This window comes from Hydra vulgaris, chromosome 11 (genome assembly GCF_038396675.1).
Source record: "Hydra vulgaris chromosome 11, alternate assembly HydraT2T_AEP".
Classification (NCBI taxonomy): Eukaryota; Metazoa; Cnidaria; class Hydrozoa; order Anthoathecata; family Hydridae; genus Hydra; species Hydra vulgaris.
In genome coordinates, this window is record NC_088930.1 from 27,378,784 (window position 1) to 27,403,959 (window position 25,176).

The 25,176-nt window shown below is 27.3% G+C and overlaps 1 protein-coding gene across 1 annotated transcript; it reads left to right on the top strand.

The window, feature by feature from the left end:
* The first annotated feature begins 1,811 nt into the window (after positions 1 to 1,811).
* LOC136087551 (general transcription factor 3C polypeptide 6-like) lies at positions 1,812 to 25,154 on the top strand. Its single transcript, XM_065810636.1, has 2 exons — positions 1,812 to 1,935; positions 24,857 to 25,154. Exons 1-2 carry the CDS (start codon positions 1,834 to 1,836, stop codon positions 25,094 to 25,096), a joined length of 342 nt encoding a protein of 113 aa, XP_065666708.1. The 5' UTR covers positions 1,812 to 1,833; the 3' UTR covers positions 25,097 to 25,154.
* Positions 25,155 to 25,176: the final 22 nt, after the last annotated feature.

Sequence of the window (25,176 nt, forward strand, 5' to 3'; positions counted from 1 at the left end):
ACAAAATGAATTTAGGCCTCTACTCCGCTGCATTACCATTTTCTTATTTCTTATTTTTTGTAACGTTTTAGATGTTATTAAAATCCTAAAGGGTCCTATTGACTAGATGTTATTAAAATCCTATAGGGTCCTATTGACTAGGACTATTTATTTGATTCAATTCTGATCTATAAAGGAAATATTGCAAAGATCAATGTGCATAAAATAAAATTATTTTCTAAATAATAGATATATCTAGCAAAGTGTTTTGATAAATTAAATTACAGCGGGTGGTCAAGTTTTTAGTGAAACTTTACTTTTTTTGTAATTTTAAAGTTTAAATTGAACTTTGCGAGCAAATATAGTGTTTTTTAATAATTTTTTTTTTGTGTATTTTAGTTACTGATACCATTATTATTGTTTTTAAGTAGTGGCAATACTTTCAGTCCACCATATCTGTCAAAAATTTAGCTAATTACTAATTTAGTTAAAAACAACATTTAGTCAATTGTTGAAAAGTGTAGTTGGAGTTCAAAATTTAGTTCAAGTTATTCTTTTTTGGAACAATTTTTGGCAAATTTTTTGAGTTTTAAGACTATCAAAACATAAGTAATTAGTTAACTATTAGCCATAACTAATAAATTATAATAATTAATTAGTTATGTTTAACAATCCATTATTTTGCTAATTTTAATGCATAAATCCTGATTTGTAACCATTCTCACCTCTCATCAATTTTTAGTATGGGCAAGTCTTCAGATTTAACCCCAAGAAAATGTGGCAAAGTAAAAATCTTACTTCTTCATTCTACACATTCTCAGAGAAAGATAGCAGCAATTACAAGTGTTTCAAAGTCAGTAGTGAACCAAATCAAAAGAAAAATTGAAAAGAATGTGCTCCTAGAACCAGACCTCATTGGCAGAAGTGGCAAAAAAAAGATTACTACTCTACATTGTGACCATAAAATCAAAGACATCTGTCTTTAAAATAGAAATAAGGTGTGGTTCAAGTAGCTGCAGTGATAGACAATGAAGGAATCAATGTTTCTGAAAGGACGGTTTGGAGATGGTTGGCTAAAGAGAATTTAATGGGTCAATGAAAAACCCTGTTTAACTGAAGCCATTAAAAAAAGGGACCGGAATGGGCTAAAAAACACCAGAAAATGACTATTGAAGACTAGAGTAGAGTAAATATATTTTGTGAGAATCCTAAAAATGTATAACTCTATAGTTTAAAATATCTTTGTAATAATTTACAGGTCTGCTTCTCTGACAAGTCAACATTTCAAATTTTGGTGGACAAAGGCTCGTTTGTCCAATGTCACCCAGGAAAAAAATTCCACCAGGACTAGGTTATGGAAAAGATTAAACATCCTGTGAGTGTAATGGTGTGGTCTGTTATCTCAGCCATGGATTCCCTCGACATTGTGGAAGGGACCATAAAAATAAAACCTTATTAGAGAGTAGCATAAAACCCCAGTCTCCAGGACTACACAAAGTCTGCATAGAAAAAATCACCTTACCTACTGAAAACCATTATTGTAGCAAAGGGTTGTATTACAAAATATTAGGATTATTAACTTATTTGTTGTTTTCAAACATTTTATTAAAAAATATATAGCTATGAAGAAGTAATTATGTTGCTTTTTCTTCTAAATGAAGCCCTCTAATGATAAAAACAATAAAAAATAACTGCAAGATACATGTTCATTCATTTTAGTAGTTTAAATATAAAAATTTGTAAAAAAGTTAAGTGTCACTAATAATATGGCCACCCACTGTATATAAAAATGTTCTAAATAAAAGTTAGTTTAATTTCATTTTAACTCTTAAGGAACTTTAAATATTGTAAAACATGGATGATGAATGGAAAGAACAGTATGTTTTTGTTGAGCTAGTTGGATTAGTTGATCCTGAAAAAATAGAAAAATGCACAAAAGAAAATACTGCCATACTTGTAAGTTTCATTTAATACATTTCACCAACCCAAACCCTTAGTTTATGTGTGTATATAACCCTACTATTGTGAATTTGTTGGCAAATTGCTGATATGTTTTATTCATTTTTATTTTTTAAATGTGGACACTCAACAATTTAAAAAATTTTTTTTTTTTAAACAATGTACGTTACAAGTTATATCATGCGAATTGAAATTTTTGAATTGCGGGTGAACCTTTTTTAAAAGATATTGAAATAACTATTTGTTTCTTTGGTTTTGAGTAATTATCTATTTAACTGACATGCTGTAGCATGAGGTTGTAAAAAAGTATTTCACTTAAAATACTCCCTTATAATTTATTTTCATAAAAAGAACTACACGAAATTGACAAATTCTCAACTTCCATGCGTGACTTGATTGTGATTATTCATAAACTGCATTTATGCAATTGCTATGACAATATATATATATATATATATATATATATATATATATATATATATATATATATATATATATATATATATATATATATATATATATATATATATATATATATATATATAGATCTGTAGTTTGTTGTCTTTGGGAAAAGCGTAAGGAAAAAAGTGATTCTTACGCCAACACATACGTCACTTTTAATTACTTTTGACTTTCGTCCAACATTTGCGTGTTGGACAAAAGTAAAAACCATTAATTTAATTACAAATAAATCGTTTTTAAAAAAACCCACAAAAATGCAAATTTGATTGATCAGAATGTTTTAAAAACATTCTGAATGTTTTTAACAATATAAACAATGTTTTTATTTTTATTTTTTTTAATAAAATGTTTTTATTTTTAATTTTTTTAATAAAATGTTTTTATTTTTATTTTTTTTTACTGTAAATCATGCGCGGAGAGTTGCTACATCGGCTATCTTATAGCCTGACTCGCAAGGGAGTGCTGCTACATCGACTGACAAATAGCCTGACTCGCAAGGAAGTGCTGCTACATCGACTGACAAATAGCCTGACCCGCAAGGGAGTGCTGCTACATCTACTATCCTTTAGCCTGACCCGCAAGGGAGTGTTGCTACATCGACTGAGGGTTTGGTTGGGGCAGGCAGTCTCTCAATTAATAAAAAAAATAATTCCGGTCTTGCATTTTAATTTTTACTTATATATATATATATATATATATATATATATATATATATATATATATATCAGGGATGCGGAGTCCCAAAAGGACTCCAGCTTTATATCTCTACTTTTTCCAAGTCTGTAGTGTCCAGAAGCTCTAAAAATGCTTATTGACTTACTATCTGCTATAATAAAAAAATTAATGAGATTTAATGACTTGAAACTTATTGCTTTTAAGCCTGAAGTCCTGGAGTCCCAGAGTCCTTGCCACCATTATACCTAAGGACTCCGGGCTTTAAAAACGATTGTTCTTCTAACCTTAAAGTCATAGTCGTAAAACCTAACCTTAAAGTCATAGTCGTAGTTTCATAAACTTATTTATATTTTTAGAGCTCCTGTATACCAAAAAGTAGGCTGAAGTAATCTTTTTGTTACTTTCAAATCCAGAGTCCTTTTTGGGACAATTTATCCCTGATATATATATATATATATATATATATATATATATATATATATATATATATATATATATATATATATATATATATATATATATATATATATATATATATACAGGGTGTTAGCCAGAAAAAAAATTCCTACAGCGTTTTAGCGAAATTGGAAATTTTGGTGCGGCTAAAAAAAAAAAAAAAAAAGGTCATTACATTCTGACATTTAAAAAAGTAGATACAATTTTTTAGATACAATTAAGTTTCAATAAAAATTTTCTATTTTTGCTGGGTTATTCATAGGAATATTTTTCTGTTTTATTTTTCAGGAATATTTTTATATTTTATAAATGTTTAATTATAATTATTTAACTTGTTTCATTTTGAGCAATTTTCGTCAGTTTTCATTTTTAAATTGGTTCTCTCCTTTGTTTAATATTGTTGAGAGAAAACTAGAACAAAAGACAATTGTTTGCAGTTCTAATGAATGAATTAATAAAATTATTTATTGAAACTTTGATCTATTTTAATTGCGTAAATCACTTTTAAATACAGTTTTAAAAGGTTTAAACGATTAGTTACATATATTGTCTTCTTTTATTTTTATTTTCATTTTTAAATTATAAATGTAAAAAAAATGCTAAATAGTATTTAATTTTTAACAAAACATTTTTGACGATTTCCAAGATCCTCTTGTAACTTTTTAACTTGCTAAAACAACTTTTTAACGACAGTCGATAAAAAAAACTATACATTTTACTTAGGAATGCCAGAATTTTATGGCTTTTACGAAGGAAAACACTAAAAAAAAAATTATTACAGGTTTGTAACATTTGTAAAGTTGTAATTTTTGTAAAATCCAGACGTTTGACAACCCTAATTATATGGAAAGATTTCGAATATTTCAGATTTAAAATACTTATTATTTTAAAACTAAAAATTTTAAAATAGTTAGAAAAAATTTTTAACTTTCTTACTTAGGTAATCATATTATTGTTCATCATATTTTATATTACAATTTTTATCATAAGATAAATTCAAATAGTAAAAAACTTATTTAAATCAATAGCTTTTAAATGAAAGTTAAATTAAAGTTTCCGAAATTTTAATAACCTTTTATTGAAAAATTGGTTGGCTCGCTAATTTCCGTCAAATATACTTTTATTTAAATACTTGGTGTAGTTAAGGCAATTTTCAAATTATTTAAATTTATTTATTTGAAATTGGCATGATTTTATAGGCGTATTATGTCCAAACAAAAGCTTTAGATGTTATATTTTTTTTCGCTTCAGGTTTTTTTAATATTTGAAGAATTTTTCTCTTTTTTATATAATTTTCTAATCCTTTTTACTACCCCTAATTGTGAATACAAAGAATACCATTTTGGAGCCTTTAGATCACTTTCGCTCATCGGCATTAACATGAATTTAGTTAAAATCTTTTGAAAAAGTCCCTTAATTTACTATAGATCCTAGTTCTCATCGTTTCTGACCAATTAGCTTTATATAGTTGTCAAAATACAATATTTCTATCAATTTTTACAAATACAAGAATTCCGACCAAAAAAGAACTTGCAATCAAGAAAAAGCGCCAATAAACGTTAAAAGTTTTTAATCTATGATATTCATTTTACCTAAAAATTGTATTTATTTAAAATCTTATACAAATTTGGACAAGCGAATTAGGATTTTAAGAAGATTTAAAAAAAAAAAAATCTACGGTCTGGGTTTTTTCGCTTCAAACATTTATATACCGCAAAATTTATCATTTTATTTTTTCCGTCTTTTCATGTTTCACAGACCTGATCATTTAACGGAAATATGTAGTAGTCAACAAAATATCATACAGACGCTATAGTATTTTAAAATTGCCTTAACTACACCAAGTATGTAACACCGAGTAAGTCTTCTTTTATGTTTTACGCAAATATAACATATACAATACGTTTCATTGCAAGTTTTATTTTTTATTTTTTTTTGTTGTTATTTTTGGTTTACTTTACCAGCTAATTTGTTTTACCGAAATTATTAATAAATCTTTTAATATAAAAACGTTATTAACTTATTTTATATTATAATATTTATTAATATGCAAATTTTATTTGTAACTTTCCTAAGTTAAGATAAAAAGCAAGAATGTAAATAAAGAGTTTTTGAATAACAAAAATAAATCAATCAAATAATTTATTAAATGCATTCAACAATTTTAACTAGAGAATAACTGATGTCAATTAAAAATTAAAAACATTTTTTTTTCAATTTTTGAATGAATGATCTTGCTTGTTAATGACGACATTTTTTTTTCACATTAAAAAATCGATCTTAATTCTTAATTGATTAACTTAATTCATTTCCTTGTCGCGCGTACTAATTGCATTTTTTACTAGTCTAGCGCAACAATTTAAATCTGAGACTGATTAATTTTTTTTTTTAACCATGATCTTAAAAACCTTTAGGAATTTTAAACCAATTGGGAAACCGCATTATACGCGGCGCCATCAGGCTGGCTAACACCCTGATATATATATATATATATATATATATATATATATATATATATATATATATATATATATTTATATATATATATATATATATATATACATATATATATATATATATATATATATATATATATATATATATATATATATATATATAGAACCCTTAGATGTTGTCCGAAAGTTTTTTCGATATTTTGTTGACAAAAAGTAAAAATTAAAATACAGGACCGGAATTTTTTTTTTTTAATAATGATAGACTGCCTGCCCCAACCAAACCCTCAGTCGATATAGCAGCACTCCCTTGCGGGTCAGGCTATTTGTCAGTCGATGTAGCAGCACTCCCTTGCGAGTCAGGCTATTTGTCAGTCGATGTAGCAGCACTCCCTTGCGAGTCAGGCTATTTGTCAGTCGATGTAGCAGCACTCCCTTGCGAGTCAGGCTATAAGATAGTCGATGTAGCAACACTCCGCGCATGATTTACAGTAAAAAAAATAAAAATAAAAACATTTTATTAAAAAAAATTAAAATAAAAACATTTTATTAAAAAAAATAAAAATAAAAACATTGTTTATATTGTTAAAAACATTCAAAATGTTATAAAAACATTCAGAATGTTTTTAAAAACATTCTGGTCAATTAAATTTGCGTTTTTGTGGTTTTTTTAAAAAACGATTAATTTGTAATTAAATTAATGGTTTTTACTTTCGTCCAACACGGAAATGTTGGACGAAAGTCAAAAGTAATTAAAAGTGACGTATGTGTTGGCGTAAGAATCACTTTTTTCCTTCCGCTCTTCCTAAAGCCAACAAACTATAGAACTATATATATATATATATATATATATTATATATATATATATATATATATATATATATATATATATATAGGTCTTGGTGGGAAGTGAGAGCTTTAGCTCACTTCCACACTCCCCTAAAGTTGTTTAAGCAATTTATAGCCCTCGCAAAACTATAATTTTTTCTCTTAAAAGTATAATTATCATTGTAACTGTTGAAAACCATAATAAAATAGTAAAACCATAATAATAATATTGTTGTAAACCATAATAAAAAAGTCTTTCATGTATATTTTGGCTTTTATCAAATATAAGAAAAAGGCTATACAAGAACTACAAACATCTATCGTATATAAATAGCGTAACTAATAACTATATGTATAATAGATTATTTATAAATAGCGATACTAATAACTGTAATATTCAGAAGATGGGAAGTGACGTCATTAATATTATATTACATTATTACTTAAATTATAACAGTCTTCTCCACATTAGGAAAGTTTTAGGGCGGAGAGTATAGACTTACCCTCTGATATTATACTAGGAAAGAAAGTAGTCGTCGAGATACTTTGGTCTCTTCGTAACGCGTCCTGATCTTGAGGGTATGTTAGTAAGATTCTCAGGAGTAGTAACTTTCTGCATAGGCTGACTAGGTACCGCTGTTGTAGGTGACTGATTACAAGGGATACTATCTATAATTGAATTCTTAACTAATTGGCTTGAAGTTACTTCGTTGGTTTCGTTTAGTTCTTCTTGGTTTCTGTTTATTGAATTGCTGGTATTGTTGCTAATGATCATCTGTTCAATGTTCAAATCACCGGATTGTTGTTGGACTGATTCTGTTGGGGGATTTAGGTCTTCTAGTGGGGCAAGGTCTTTCGTTGAAACAGTATCAATTTTTCCATTTTGAAATTTTATTTGAGTGTAGTGGGGCGATATTGTTTCTAGCAGTTGAACTCTGTCAACGAGTGGATTTCCTTTCATTCGTACTTGACGTCTGTAAAGGATTGTGGAATCCTGTTCTGTTAAGAAGTTACGTAAAACAGTGCCTATTATTGATGAGCGTTGAAAGTTCATCATCCTCTGATGGGGTGTTTCGTTAGTGACGGTACACAAAAGTCCTCTTATGGAGGACAAAGCCATTTGCAATACTATTTCCCATTTCTCTTTTCCTAGACTTAAGGTTTTCAGAGCTAGACTAACAGCTTTTAAGATTGTTCCGTTTATTCGTTCACATTGACCATTGCCTTGGGGATGGTAAGGATTGGTTCTAGTTTTGATTACTCCGTTCTTTTCTAGAAGAACTTTGATTTTTAAGCTTTCGAACTGAGTTCTACGATCTGTATGAATAGATGATAGTGCACCAAATAATGAAAAGAGGCTGAGAAGGTGTCGTATAACAGTTTCAGCTGATATGTCTTGACAGGGGAATGCAAATGGGTAGCGTGAGTACTCGTCAACCACCACGAGGATGTATTTGTTTGTTGTAGTGGATTGTAAAGGTCCAACAAAGTCCATCGATAAGTGTTCCCAAGGCCTTGTTGCCTGAATAAGACGACCTGTGGGTAGTTTGTAAAAATGTGGTTTGATTATATTAATATTAATATATGGTACTGAGTTAATCAAATGCCTCCATCTTCTACAGCACTCCACTATGGCAGCCACTTCTTTTTCAAATATCGCCTAAGAATTCCATATGAGTTTTTTTTAAAGTTACTCTTTTTTTCGTTTATCTCAATGTTGGCGATTTTAGCTGCGTTTAGAAAGCGACTAAGATTTTTATCGTGCTCTTGGGCATCTTTTCCACCAATAATTATATCGTCGAGATAAGCGTATATGTTTTCAAGTTTATTATCCTGAATGAATTCATCCATTACTCTTTGAAAGATTGGTACCGTGTTTGTACATCCAAAGGGTAAGCGTTTGAACTCATATAATTTGTCGTTAGCTTCAAATGCGGTTAGTTTGTAATCTTCAGGTCTTATTCTCACTTAATGATACGCCGATTTGAGATCAATTGTGCTAAAAATTATATGGACTGCTATTTTAAGTATAAAGTCATCGATTCGTGGTGTAGGATATGAATCAAGCGGAGTGTATAAATTAATTGTATTTGAATAATCGATCACAAGGCGATTTTTATTTCCTGTTGATACTACAAAACATTGAGCTCGCCAAGGGCTGCGGCTTACTTGAATTATGTCTTTTTTTAGTAAGCGGTTTATTTTATCTGTTATGACGGAGATATTTTTGGGAATACGTCGTGAAGTTGTAGCTACTGGTTTTATTTTGTTAATATCGATTCCAGGTATTAAGGCGTATATTGAACATTTCATACTTTTTGTTGCTAAACAGAATTTTAGAGGCTCTTTGTTTCCTTTAAAATTAATGGTAATTGAGGAATGACTGAATTAATGGTAAATGAGAATGTTAACATGTCCATTCCTATAATTACTGGTGCTACCAAGTTTTCCACAACGAGAAATCGGACTTTTTTTTTTTAGTTTTTTGCTAGCCAATAATAATGAACCATGGAAGATACCTTTAACTTTTAATGTCGAGTTGTCTGCCAGTGATACCTTTGAGGTAGATTGAGTATCGTATGAAAATTTCCATTGTCGAAGAAGTTTTGATGTAATAAAAGTTTTGTCGGACCCAGTATTTAACAGTGCATATGTTAGATTTTCGTTTATGGTGACGTTAATTAGTCTATCAGGTGAGTCAATTGCTGCTATGACCGTAGATATTATTGTGTTATCATCCTTTTCGTTATATTTTTTAACAACTGCTGTTTTGGTATAAGTTTTGTTTTCTTTCTTAGAAAGACAGACAGTGACCCTTTCTATGACAATGTGTACATGTAGAGTTTCGTGCAGGGCATTTGGTTTTTAAATGTGGATCATTACCGCACCAAAAACAGTGAGATTTGGTAAGATTATGACTTGCTGCAAAAGTTGGTAGCATTGTAGTAGCTGTTATGGTTGTTGTCAAATTAAGGGCATCTTCGGTGGCCAATTCCATCGTAAGAGCTGTTTTATAAAGTGACTCTAGATTGTCATCTGAAGGAGTCATTGACGAGTAGAAGGTGAGCGGATACCAGCTATACAGGCATCACATATTAGTAGGTTACTATGTTGATCTGCTGTTAGAGGTTCTGTTGGACATTTTCTGGAAAATTGTTTTAAGTTACTTATAAAGCTTTCAATCGATTCCTCTTCCTTTTGTTAGAAGAGCGAAGTTTATGGCGCATCATGATCACTGTCGATCGTTTTTGATACTTGTTATCAAGAATTTTGATTGCATCGTCGTATGATGTAACATCCTGAATTATAGTAAAAACCTTCACTCCGCATAGAACGAATAAGACTTGAAGTTTACAGTCCTCTGGGATTGTGGCTTTATCTAGATAAATTGATGGCATTTTTTTCCAGTATATATAGTCTTCTTCGTTTGGTTTGTCGCACAGTACTTTTTTGAATATTTTTGTATCCATACTGATTTATATTTATAATAAACTTTTTTCTTATATTTGATAAAGTTGTTGTAAACCATAATAAAATAGTAAAACCATAATAATAATATTGTTGTAAACCATAATAAAAAAGTCTTTCATGTATATTTTGGCTTTTATCAAATATATGAAAAAGGCTATACAAGAACTACAAACATCTATCGTATATAAATAGCATAACTAATAACTCTATGTATAATCGATTATATATAAATAGCGTTACTAATAACTGTAATATTCAGAAGACGGGAAAGTGACGTCATTAATATTATATTACATTATTACTTAAATTATAACAGTAGCTAAAATTAAAAATGCAGTTATTTTAATAATTATTTTTAGTAACTCTTAAAATGCCAGCATCCTATTACAATAAGAAAATTTAAAACTTTTTTTGTAAGCAGTAAAAACAACGCTTGTCTAAAGAATTTTTTCATGCTGCAATAAATGTCACTTGTTATGTATATATTCTTGTAATATTAATGTAACAAATGTATGCTTGACATGGCACGACAAATCTACGAGCATGCAAACTTTTGTTAAAAAAAAAGACAGAAAAATGAAAGTCACGTCAAAAAAATGAAGGTCACGTTTCTGTATTTTTGCATATGCAAACATTGGCATTCACCTAAATTATTAAAAACACACTTATTACTTCAGCAATTTTTTTTCTAAATAATTATGCGATTGATAGTTTTTTATTTATTTTAAAAAACACACATTGATAATAAATAACAAAATTGTTTTTAGTAACTAGTTTTAGTTAAATTTTAGGCAAGTTTTAAAGACTTTAAAATAAACCCTGTTAAAACTTGATTATTTCTTTCAATAGTGTTACTATTAAGTAAAATAACAAAGTATGCTATCAAAGAAAGTAATTATGTTTTAGCATGATTTTTGCACGGTGTTGCAAATGTTTGAATTTTTAAATTTTGCTGAAGTATCTATAATCTAATAGAATATATAGAATTAATATGTTTATTATAGTTTTTTTTTTTTAATTGTTTGTTTAACAACGCCAATAATATGATATTTTTATTAACTTATTATCAAATACTTAACATGATATTATTTTTAAAAGTTTTAAAAAAGAAATGTGAAAGCAACTTTTATTTTATTTTTGGCTCCCTTTTATTTTAATTTCTTCAAATTTTTATTGTTTATTTTTTTATTTGTAAATAAATTTAGAAAACTAAATTAAGAAAAGTTCATTATTTAGTATCAACAGATAACAATTTACAATTGCTAGGTCATTGCATATTAATTATCATCAATTTCCCCGCGCTTTGCAAATGCGTAAAAAATTGTTTTGAAAAATATTAATTAAATTCAATAATCATTATTGATATATCTAATAATTTATTAACTAGAATAAATATTATTTGAAAATAAAACTTATTTATATGACATAAATCTCTTAAATAAGGCATTCATCACTAAATAAAGATACGAACGCCAATGTTCATTAAAAAAAAGATTTGTCGCGCCCTGGCTTGTAACAAGTATAAACCAAAGTTTTTTATTTAATAAGTAATTTTTTAAATGAATAAACAGATAGCTTGTGCAAAAATCAAAAGCTCTCCTAAGAAGCTGTTTAGAGGAGCAGCTCGCATGGCTCACCATGTTAATTATATATATATATATATATATATATATATATATATATATATATATATATATATATATATATATATATATATATATATATATATATATATACACATATAACGTCTGTTCACAAAAAATCCGGACTGATTTCAAATGTACACAAATTGTTCTAAATTTCGAATTTTCGATTCGAAATTTTTAAATTTAATCGGTCAACAACAACAGTTTCATTTCGTGGCAAAATTGAGTTTAAATAATTAATTCAAATAAACATGGAGCATCTAAAAGAGAACGATGTTAGAAATGTGATTGGAAATTTTTATAAACTAAACATAAACAGTGGAAAGAAATTTACAGTGGATCATTTTAAGAAAATGGGAATCGCTAAATCTACAATTTATGACATAATTAAAAGGTCTGAAAATAATTTGCCAATGAATAGAAAAATCGGTTGCGGCAGAAAACATTTTAAAATTACACCAGAAAAGAGAGAGTCCATGATTGCAAGAGCAGAAGAGAGAATCGGGATTTCGCAAAGAAAATTGGCACTAAAATATAAGATAAGCGTTTCAGACATAAATAGATTATTAAGTATGCATGGACTAAAGTATACCAAAAGAAAAAATGCGCCAAAAACAACAGAAAAGCAAGAAATTAAACAAAAGAAAAACTTATTAAAACTTTCAAAAACTTTTTTCAAGCCATCAAATGTGTTTGAAATCATCATGGACGATGAATCTTATTTCTGTGTAAATGGTGCAAATTGTTCACAAAACTCTGGCTACTATACAAAGGATAGTTCTCAAACTGATCCTAACATTAAATTCAACTTCAAAAAAAAGTTTGACGAGAAAGTTCTCGTTTGGATTGCAATCAGTCGTTTTGGTCATTCATCGCCTTATTTTGCTGTAAAAAACTGTGCACTGGATGCAAAAACTTATTCTAAAGAATGTATTACAAAAAGACTTCTTCTATTTATAAATTCCAAGCATCAAAACATGAAAATTTTATTTTGGCCTGACGGAGCAAGATGTCATTATGCAAAACACACATTAGAAACTTACAACACTTTAGGTATTAACTTTGTCGACGCTAAAGATAACCCCCCAAATGTACCGCAGTTAAGGCCAATTGAAAATTTTTGGGCACATTTAAAAGCAAAAGTTTATGGAAATGGATTTACTGCGAAAAATCTTGACCACCTTAAGAATAGAATTCGATTAAAGTTGAAAGAGTTTGATCCAGACTACTTTTTCAACCTAATGGATTCAGTCAAAACTAAAGTTCGAAAAGCCGCTGATTTAGGACCACTTTCGGTTATAAAATAGTTAACAATGTCCAGTCACTCATCTTAGTTAAAATTTTTGTCAAAAATCGATTAATTTTGTATTCAATTAAGAACAATTTTTCATTCCGGATTTTTTGTGAACAGACGTTATATATATATATATATATATATATATATATATATATATATATATATATATATATATATATATATATATATATATATATATATATATTTATATATATATATATATATATATTTATATATATATATATATATATATTGTATATATATATATATATATATATATATATATTTATATATATATATATATATATATATATATATATATACATAAATGAACTGACAGTAAAATTAAATAAATAAGTTTATAGTATCATGTAAAGTTTGTTTATTAAGTGAGGGACTTTCCCATTTAATGTGAAGGGCTTCTTTTATCTTTAATTTGTGTTTGGTTGGGGCATTATCCAAAATATCAAAAAAATCACAGTTAATCAAATTTTTGCAATTAAGAGATAAGTTTAAGTGTTTAAATATATGAGATTGTTTATCACTTTTAAGGTGCTCATTTATTCTAGTTGCCAAGTGTCTGGAGGTTTTCCAATATAAATGGCATTACAGCCAGCGCAAAAAAAATTTATAGACAACATGATATTTAAGCAGTTTAGGAAGTGACTCATTTAAGCAAAAACAATCTTGTATTTTATTAGTGGTGAAAATTAATTTTATTAGAACATCCTTGCAATATTTATGAACAATTTTTATTATTAAAAATCTATCATTAGTTTTACAAAATAATAAGTTTCCACAAAAAGTTATTGACTATGAAATTAAATCCTATATTGATAAGAAAATGAACCAAAAGAAATGAATGTGTCTTACATTGTTAATAGCTTAAATATAAAATACTTTAAGCTTCTATACATTGGAATGTACTCTAATTACACTAAAAGGAAAATTTCAAAAATTGGTTTACCAAGTTATTTTGTAATAGTTATATGGGCTTATTATGTATAATTTTTTGTCCGTTAATATTTCTCTGTAAAGACTTCTATTTTTTAATATTTTTTTCAGATTTTTTATTATTGTAAAAAAATCTTTTGAAAATGTAAATAAACTTTACGAAACATGTCAAGAATAAAAAACATTGTGTTATTTTTAAAAATAATTACTTATTTTATGCTATTACGACGTTCAACATATATATATATATATATATATATATATATATATATATATATATATATATATATATATATATATATATATACATATATATATATATATATATATATACAATATATATATATATATATATACTATATATATATTATATATATATATATATATATATATATATATATATATATATATATATATATATATATATATATATATATATATATATATATATATATATATATATATATATATATATATATATATATATATATATATATATATATATGGGTGGCCATTAAAACAACTTTTTTTTAAGATGTCTGCTCTCACCCTCTAAATATGTTCTATACAATAAAGTAATACTAGAATTAAAAAATTTTTGAAAAAAAATTTTTTTAGGGGTAGCTCAAGACCCTTAAACACCAGATAGGTCCCTATAATTATCAGAAAAATAGTTCTTCAAAAGTATATCATGTTGGGTCTCAAAAGAAGCAAAATTTTATAAAAATTTTAAAAACAGTCATTATTTAATAAAAAACATAAAGAAAAAAAATGATAATAAAATTTTTTTGTAAAAATACATATTTTTAATTTTTAATTTAAAAATATCATTTTCTAGGCAGTGAAATCTAAAATAATAATTTTTTCATAAAATAATGACTGTTTTTAAAAATTTTATATAATTTCGCTTTTTTTGAGACCCAACATGATATACTTTTCGATATACTTTTGAAGAACTATTCTTATAATTATAGGGACCCATCTGGTGTTTAAGGGTCTTGAGCTGCCCCAAAAAAATTTTTTAATTCTAGTATTAGGTCTAGGAATTAATTCATGAGCTTTTTAATTAAAAATTGAAGGTTTATTTCAAAACCTAAATGGATGAATACATTAATGAAAATAGTGTCCATCGCTAGTCACTACTTTTGCCCATCTTTCCGGCAATTTATGAATTCCGTGTCGAAAAAATGCTTCATCCTTAGAAGTGATCCAATCAGAGACCCATTTTTCGATATTTTCTGAAGAAGTGAAGCGCTGTCCAATCAAATCGTTATTCATGCAATCGAACAAGTAGTAGTCAGAAGGAGCAATGTCCGGAGAATACTCCGGGTGGGGTAACACTTCCCATCCGACATTTTCCAAATAGTTTTTGACAGATTTTGCGACATGTGGTCGAGCGTTATCATGCTGAAAAATGAGTTTATCATTTCTGTTACCCCAATCTGGTCATTTTATGACCAGAGCTTGCTTCAAATGCATTAATTGTCGTCGATAACGTTCTCCATTAATAGTTTCACCAGGTGTCAGAAGCTCATGGTACACCAAACTTTTTAAATCCCACCATATACACAGCATAACCTTTGCACAGTGAATATTCCGTTTGGGTTGTGATGGACCTGGTTCACCTGGCTTTACCCAGGCCTTTTTTTGTTTAGGATTCTCGTAATAAATCCATTTCTCATCACCAGTAACGATTCGATGCAAAAATCCCTTTCTTTTCTGTCTTTCAAGCAGCAATTCACAAATGGTCTTTCTTCTTTCCACGTCTCTGTCTTTCAATTCATGTGGAACCCAATGAGACTTTTTTTGAATCATACCCATGGCTTTGAGGCGTCTGGAAACTGTTGATTGTTCAACTTCTAACGATTTTGCATTGTTTGACAAGAATCCTGATCGAGCAATGCTGCCAATTCTGCATCTTCAAATTTTTTCGGCTGTCCTGGTCGCTCTTGGTCTTCCAAACAAAAATCACCACTTTTAGACTGTGCAAACCACTTGTGACACGTTCGCTCAGCTAGAGCATGGTCACCATAAACTTCAACCAAAATACGATGACTTTTGGTAGCTCTTATCTTCATGTTAAAGTAATGAAGAAGAACCCCCCGCAAAAACACTTTATCAGAAACAAAAATCGACATTATCAGTTAAATTAAAAATAGTGTTGTTTACGCTTAAATCAAATGATTTATAATGAAAATGATGCGCAATAACAGTGATCTTCGCACGCATGCGTGGCTTAACAAAACGCTGAGACAATAAGCTAGTTTCGTAATTCCTTGTCAAACTGCACAAATTAATTCCTAGACCAAATATTATTTTATTATATAGAACGCATTTAGAGAGTGAGAGCAGACATTTAAAAAAAAGTTGTTTAAATGGCCGCCCTTTTATATACTTAAGCATATATAAATAAACATTTACACACTTTTGCTGACATACGATTATGACTATGTTTTTTTGCAAAAAAAACAAAACAAACAAATAATAGTTAAAAAACTTGACGCTGACTAGACTTAAACCCACAAAGCATTTTCTTAATTTTATTTGAAAAACAAATTAAAAGATTAAGTAAACAAGATTAATCATGGAAAATTATGTATTTGTTTTTGAAATTGTCTAGATATTGCACGCTTTTTTGCTTTTTCACTTTTTAATTTATTCTTAACTTTCGACCAGATAAAACAAAATGTGGAAAATATTTTTTAAGTTAATACTGAGCTAGCCAGGCGTGTACAAAAATCTATTTTTGCACATTTTTTTATTTTTAGTTAAAATTTTATTTTATTTTATTTTTAATTAAAAAATAAAAACCATATTTACAAAAAAAGTGATAATCTGGCACAGGCCTTCCCAGGAGAGGCGTGCGGTCTGTCGCTTTGAGTGACCACGCATATATATATATTTTTTGAGAGTGTGGCCACAGTTTTTTAGCATATATTAATGACGCATTTTTAAAAAGGCGCTGAAAAAACCTAACTAAATTGTCGTATTATTTTATTATTTTTATTCATAATTTATTCCTATTATTAATATAAAAATATGAACATAAAAATGAAATATATATATACATATATATATATTTATACTTATTTAAAAATTTTTTTTTTTTCTTATTACAATTTTTTTTTTTTATGTCTAATAAACATTAAAAAAAAATTTATTTGTTTATATTTATTTTTTATTTATTTATATTATAATTATTTATAATATATTTTTAGGTGTTGATTTTTTCAGCAACGATATTTGAGACAAGTCGAAAAAATAAACAGAAAATGTGACCGAAAACTTTTTTAATTTATTTTGAAAAATATGCTCTGCCGACGCGGGATGCGAACCCGTTTCTCCGCGGCGCTGTGTAATGTCTTAACCGAATGAGCTAATCGTTCATATCCTTATCAAGAACCTTGTAGATAATAATTCTTATAGAACTTAGAAGTTATTTTTTGTAAAAAGACATACTTATGCGAAAAAATTTAAAATTAGAAAAAAAATATGTAAAATAAAAAAAAAAAAATTTTGTTATAAGAAAAAAAAATTCAAAAAAAATATATATATATATTATTTTTATGTTATTATTTCCTTATTAATGAAAAGAACAAATTATTAATAAAATTACAAAATAATACAACGAATTTAATTTGATTTTTTCAGCGCCTTTTTAAAAATGCGTTTTTAATATTTGCTAAAAAAGCGTGGCCGAGTTATCCAAAAAAAAAAAAAATATCCGTGTTCACTCAAGGCGTGCGACCGCACGCCTCTCCTGGGAAGGCCTGTGGCATATATGCAGGATAATGGATAGATGTCTTTAATAAAAAGACATTTAATACTTGATCTAAAACAGCACCAAATATTTTGAGTTGGATTTGAAGACTTAGTTACTACTCTAAATATTGCTCAATAATGTTTCTGATTAATACAGAATTTGGATAGTTTCTTATGCATGTTTATATACATACACCGTAGCAGAAATAATTTATTTGAAAAAATAATGTTCACTAGAAATGGTTTGCATTTTCAAAACCACGAAACACCCTTTTATAATAATCTAACTCTTGAAAATATTCTTTCAACGTCTTTTAAAAAAAAGGGGTTAAACGGACAGGTCATAAATTTTTGGTGTTCAAGATAAGTAACTTCCAGAAATGCTACAAACTTTAAATTTTGTAATAATAATACTGGTGTCATATAAGAATAAAAAAATGTTTAATATAAAAGTTACAATCATCGGGGTCTGGGAACAATATTAACTAGAAAATTCGGGTCTTATATGTGGAAGGAAAAGAAAAAAAAGTTTTATTTTTCAAGTTTTTTAAACTAGATCAAAATTTATTGAGAAAATAGTTTATATAAAGAAAATTTCTTGTAATTTAAAAATGGCAACCAAGTAAAGTTTACAATCAACTCTATTTGGGGTATATCAACTTTACAAGTTCATAACTTTTCAACGTTTAAATATTTTCTTACTAAATAACAATTTTACACATAAATTTTAATCACGCTTATATTAAAAAATAATACTTTAATTACGTTAAATAAACCTAAACTACTAAATAACAATTTTACTCATGAATTTTGATGGAAATTTAGCAATGAAATTTATCATCATGAAATTTAGCAACAATATTACCGTGTTATTTTGCTAAAAACATACTTTAAATTTGTATGAACATGCCTATCTTAAAGTTACCTATCTTGAATATTAAAAAATCTTAAAATTGTTTTTATGGTATATATTAATTTGTTTTTCAATTAGAGAACAGTTTAAAAAACACATGTAAATATTTGTGTATATATATATATATATATATATATATATATATATATATATATATCTATATATATATTTATTTATTTATTTACATTTACAACCTATATTAGTTTCCAAAAGATACACATTTATTAAAGTATACTTTTTAATAAAAAAGGAAACTCTTAGACCAAGTTTGACATAGACCTCTTTGTACCCGTTAATATACATATTCAGGTAACAAACCAGAACCAAGACATGCAGCTTTAGCCACCATGAATTTGAAAATCTTGCATGAATTTGAGCTCACCATGAATTTGAAAATCTTGCATTTTTTTTTTTGCTGATATTACACTAAGGGCAAGGATGTGTTGTCTTTTTATTTGACTTTCTACTTCTTTTTCAATAATGTTTAAACAAAGTTTTAGAAATTCGCCTCCAATGTCAATTCCAACCTTTAAAATATAATCCTTCGATAATTTTCTCTCCATTATTACCCTCTCAACAAGTCCTTTAATGTTTTTACAATAAACCAGTTGTCTGGAATCTTTTTCAAATTTCTGTTATATCATAACATTCATTTAAAAACCCGTCTTCACTTAATTTTTCTCTTATATTACTTTCAAATTTGTCTCTTCTTTTCCATCTTCTAAATATGCTAAGTACTTTGGTTCCTTGTCTATTACTAAGTCTACAAGTGTTTTTAAATTTATTAATTTCTGTAATAGTGATTTTTTTAACTGGAAAAAGTGCTTTAGCAGAGCTTTTTGATTGTTCAACGGCAAGTGCTTTACCTTTGGCTGCAACCTTGATTTTAGTTCTTCTCCTCCGAAAATTTTCTTTTCAGTATTTTTAAGCATTGAAGTTCTGCACCTCATGTATCTTAAAATGAAAAAATCAAGGTTTTCAGTTTTTATATTTCAGATTATTTACGTAAAGTTCTAAATTTTGAGTTTGAAATATTATATCAACAGTATAAAGTTAACCCAACCTTTGTTCAGTTCCTCTTTTAAATTTTCTCTTCTCTTTGTGAGAGTGCAAAGGTGAGATAATCCTGATTCAATAACAGCCTTGCACCTTTTGCGTATTTTTATTGGTCCAGGTGATGATATATTTACTCTACCCAGCTTGATTCTTCCTCTATTATCAGATGTTGATCCTGGAGTATTGTAGTTCCAGCAATTTCACAGATTTCACAAACACAGAACGATTGGGTTCAAGTAAGTATGTTAACTTTGACTTTTGAGAAGTCATACGGTTCACTCAGAATAATGTTTTTATCTCCTTTTTTCAGTCTTTCTAATGCTTTTCTACATTTAGTACAAATACCATTAGGAAAATGTTCAATTGCTTAAATCAGATGATATTAAAAAGCAGACTAAGGATTTATTATCTTTGTAAGATTTTTTATTGTTTGGCGTTTTTTATTTGAGCAATACTGAATTGTTTAAATCATTACAATTAACTGTTTAAATTATTACCATTAACAGTAGATAAAATTTTTTTTCTTGCGGTATACAACAAGGAAGTACATTAAGCATAAGAATGATGTTTGGTATTTAAAAAAATGTAATGTAAACATTTTTAACGTTATTAACATGTTATTTTTTAATATATTTATAATTAACATATTAATATTACCCTACAAATTGAGGCCCCAAGGGGTGGGGGGAACTATTTTCTTTTAAAAAAAACTCTACTATCATGAACACGACTAAAATTCATGAGTAAAATTGTTATTTAGTAATTTAGGTTTATTTAACGTAATTTAAGTACAAATTTTTAAAATATAATTATTTACCTTTTAATTGGGGCCCCAAGGTCAAAATACTTGAATGAAATGGAGCAAGAGGGTGGCACAATGAATATTTAAAAAAAAACTTGGCCATTATGAGCGTGATTAAAATTTATGTGTAAAATTGTTATTTAGTAAGAAAATATTTAAACGTTGAAAAGTTATGAACTTGTAAAGTTGATATACCCCAAATAGAGTTGATTGTAAACTTTACTTGGTTGCCATTTTTAAATTACAAGAAATTTTCTTTATATAAATTATTTTCTCAATAAATTTTGATCTAGTTTAAAAAACTTGAAAAATAAAACTTTTTTTTCTTTTCCTTCCACATATGGGACCCGAATTTTCTAGTTAATATTGTTCCCAGACCCCGATGATTGTAATTTTTATATTAAACATTTTTTTATTCTTATATGACACCAGTATTATTATTACAAAATTTAAAGTTTGTAGCATTTCTGGAAGTTACCTATCTTGAACACCAAAAATTCATGGCCAGTCCATTTAACCCCTTTTTTTTAAAAGACGTTGAAAGAATATTTTCAAGAGTTAGATTATTATAGAAGGGTGTTTCGTGGTTTCGAAAATGCAAACCATTTCTGGTGGACATTTTTTTTTCAAATAAATTATTTCTGCTACTGTGTGTACAGTCAATTTAAAGGCCCTCCTTTCTTGCACAACCAACCCTTAAAAAAGAATATAATTAATAATATATTTAACTTTTATATTTATTTTAGTTAATAAATCACGAACAAAACATTTTTATATTTAAAGTTAATAAACCACAAACAAATATACTTTATTTATGGTTGATGTGTATGTTGAAAATATTTCTGCACTTCAATGAGTTTGATAACATCTGGGTTGCTTCCTTTTCTAAAAGATTTAAGTAATGTGCAGAACACTCAAACAAGCAAAACAAAAAAAGCAAATAAAGATATGTATACATTTGTTTAATTCAATTCTCTATCTTATTTTCATCATCTGTTGCCACTTCTTAGTAGTATCTTTCCGTAAGATCTTTAATGAAATTGCAAAGGAGTTTCATACAATACTTGTATTGCTGTTTTTTTAATCTTTTCATAATCATTTATGCATAAAAGTCCATCATATGAACCATGAAAAAGTAATTCTCGAGTCCATAATATGAACCATGAGCTGTTTGTAACACTACTCTACCCATCTTGCATTAAGTCTCAATGAATTAATCATGTTTTTGAAATCTTGATTTTCAGCAGTTTTATTGTTTGAGTTTGAAATTTTTTTTTTATGTTGTGTTAGATGACATCAACCATTGTTTTTTACAAGATGTATGCAAACGTATAGAACTTACAAAAGCCAGCAAGCTTGTTGTATATTGAGATAATGGTCCAGCTATTAGAGCAGATGTATCATTTGTATTTAAAGCATTATTTGGAAAGAAATTATCGCAATTATTTTTTAAATATTTTGACATATAAAGACTTTCTGGACCCATCATATTTTATGGGTCTTTACCATACCTACCATTTCTATACTTTTATATTCCACACCAATCATTTATATACCCATTATTTGTTTATTTCAATATTTTTGCGTAAAATAGTTCATTTAAAAAAATTGCTTTATGAGCAAAAAAATTACCTTGTGCACCTTTTCAGCTCGGTGGTTTAGTGCACTGTCATCAGTGTCATTTTGGGGGAAAGACCTTCCCTAATAAATTTTGAATATTTTTCAATCTTACTGTATTTATTGCAATATTTATAGCAAAATTTTTATTATAGTAAGGAAGAGTTGCCTTAATGGAACACTTAAGGAATAAATACTTATTAACCAAAATGGCTTAACTATAAGAATATTTATGATTTGATTAATACAAACAGAAAACCCTACTATACGTTTAACCATAATTTGACTTAATTGATTGCACTATTATTGGAAATAAATTTGCTTTTGCAAAGATACCATTTTGTTCCAATCAAGGCAACTTATTGACTAAAAATCACTAAATAAAGTATTATTTTTAAGGTTTATGGTTGTTATTAAGTATTTTTAAATTGCGCTTGAACTATTTCTACAACCCTTTGATTTTATTACTGGTTAAGTCAGGAAAACTTTGTAGTTCCAATCAAGGAACTATAAAGTTTGAACTATTTGCTGTATCACTGCAATATCATCATTGCAGCAACTTTTAAAATATAACTTTATATTGTTATTTTGCATTTTAAATCCCATCAAATTAAACACAAAAAACTGTATAACCTGTAGCAGTATAGTTTACCCAGTGCAATTAGTATAGTGTAAAAACAAAATTAGATCACCAAAAAAAATGGTGCAAAAAAACTTTAAATCAATGGTGCACATGCATTTTTTGAGGAATAACTTTCAAAATGTGTCGAAATGTAAAAAATAAGGCATTTTACTAAAAAATAAAGAAGCAAAATAGAGCTATAATTCATTGTTTTTCAAAAATAAATGCAAGTGTTCCAATTAAGGCGCTGTTCCAATTATGGCAATAATTATAACCTATATAAATATTGCTATAATTATTAAATATCTATAATAATTATAGCAAAATTTATAGCAAAATTTATAGCAAAATAGTAATAATATAGCAAAAAAGTTTTCTAATTGTTAAAATAAAATTCATCAGTTTTCTCATTTTTATAGACTTATTATACATGATTGTTCCATATACTGTCTGCAAACTTAACATATGCTGAAGACGTTTACACTTACAGACGTTAGTACGCATCATTATACAAATGGTAGAACTTAGAAGATCTTAGACCTTTAAAAACTACAGACTATAAAATGCTAAGGGATAGTCCATAAATTACGCTACACTAAAATTATTAAAAAAAAAAAAGATCTTAAGTTCGTTTAGGTGACGATTTTCATTAAACTTAATGAGCTATTTTGATTTTATTATTTAAGTTACAACTCTGCAAGCGAAAATCTTGGTTATTTTTGTTTTGTTCATTAGTGAAATTTAGCGTTGCATAATTTATGGATGATCCCTAATCTAAAAGTTAGGCCTAAAAATAATGGAGTATAATCCTATTTTGATTGTTATCTAAATTCTGTTGTTGTTGCGCACTCAGGTTAGAATGTTTAACGGGGGCATGGTAAAATAGCTGTAAAACTCTAAATTTTCTTTATTATATCAATGTTAAATAATTTTATCTTTTTATAATTTTTAAATGTAAATTTAATGAAATGGTTTAATTTAAATAAAAAAAATTTTCAATTACGTTCTTATTAAAAACTTTTTAAACTCTCTTTGTTTTACTGTTTTAAAAAAAGTCAAGGTCGCTGCGTAGCAAGTTCAAATTGTCAGCTTGCTTTTTTTTTTAATTTTTGTTATTTAAAATGCAAAACAAAACATCTTTACAATTCTATTGATTTTATATTCTATATATAAACATGTTGTCTACTCATTTTTCTTGCACGAACTCAACTTAGTTGTAAAAAAACTTGAAATGTAAAACTAAAATATCTTAATCATGACACATATGAAAAAAATTCCCCCCTATTTTTTAATGTTTATTGAGTTTTTAGCTTTTTAAAAATTTTTTCGTTTGTTTAAGTGTATAATATCATTACATATGTTTGTATTTAATCTTTATAAAACTTTATAAAGTAATTTGCATTTAAAAAAAATTTGAAAAAATTAAAGTCGCCATTGGTAGGATTCGAATCATGGCTTTTTTGATCAGAAACTTTGCATGCTAACCACTCGGCCACACTGGCACATTGACTTACAAAGTTTTAAAACTATATAATAATTTTTTATAACGGAAAAAAAATCTATATATCAAAATTAAGGTTGACGCAATGCAATTTTCAAGTGAAAGTAAAACTGTAATACTTGATATATGTTTTAACATTACATAATTTAAAGTTTATGTACGTTTGATATTTGCATACACTTTCGTTCACATTTTTTTATGAAACAAAGCTGCTGCAACTCTTTCTCGCCATTACCTTGGTTGCATCGGCTGCTAAGAGTTCTGTGTCAAACACACTCAATAGGGCACTGCTGCTATTATTAAGTTCAATATTACTATATAGATAACAATAAGAATAATAGTATTAGTAATAATAATAATAACAATAATAATAATAATAATAATAATTATTATTATATTGTAGGGTATCAATGGTAACAGACCTATTATTAATTTATGTGGTTATGCCTTTTCTGGTTCATATCAAGATTCTCTTGGAACAATGGTTTTGTTTGAAGAACATATAGATGGCGCTGGAAATAAAGCATTGAAATATGCAACTCATACAACAAAAATTTTAGAAGCCTCTAGAGTATTTTTAAAACCAAATGTTTCATCTGACTCCATTGAAAATAAAAATATTTCTCAACCCAATGACTTGTGAAATTGAATTTTGTTATTGTATTTTGTCATTTAGGATTATTATGAATTAGTTTATTAAAGTATATTTAGTTTCTACTTCTT

Bases quoted from the DNA above. Each gene is read 5' to 3' on its own strand.
- LOC136087551 (XM_065810636.1), top strand. From the start codon at position 1,834: ATGGATGATGAATGGAAAGAACAGTATGTTTTTGTTGAGCTAGTTGGA. The intron at 1,936-24,856 runs GTAAGTTTCATT...ATTATATTGTAG, and splicing joins AAGAAAATACTGCCATACTT to GGTATCAATGGTAACAGACC.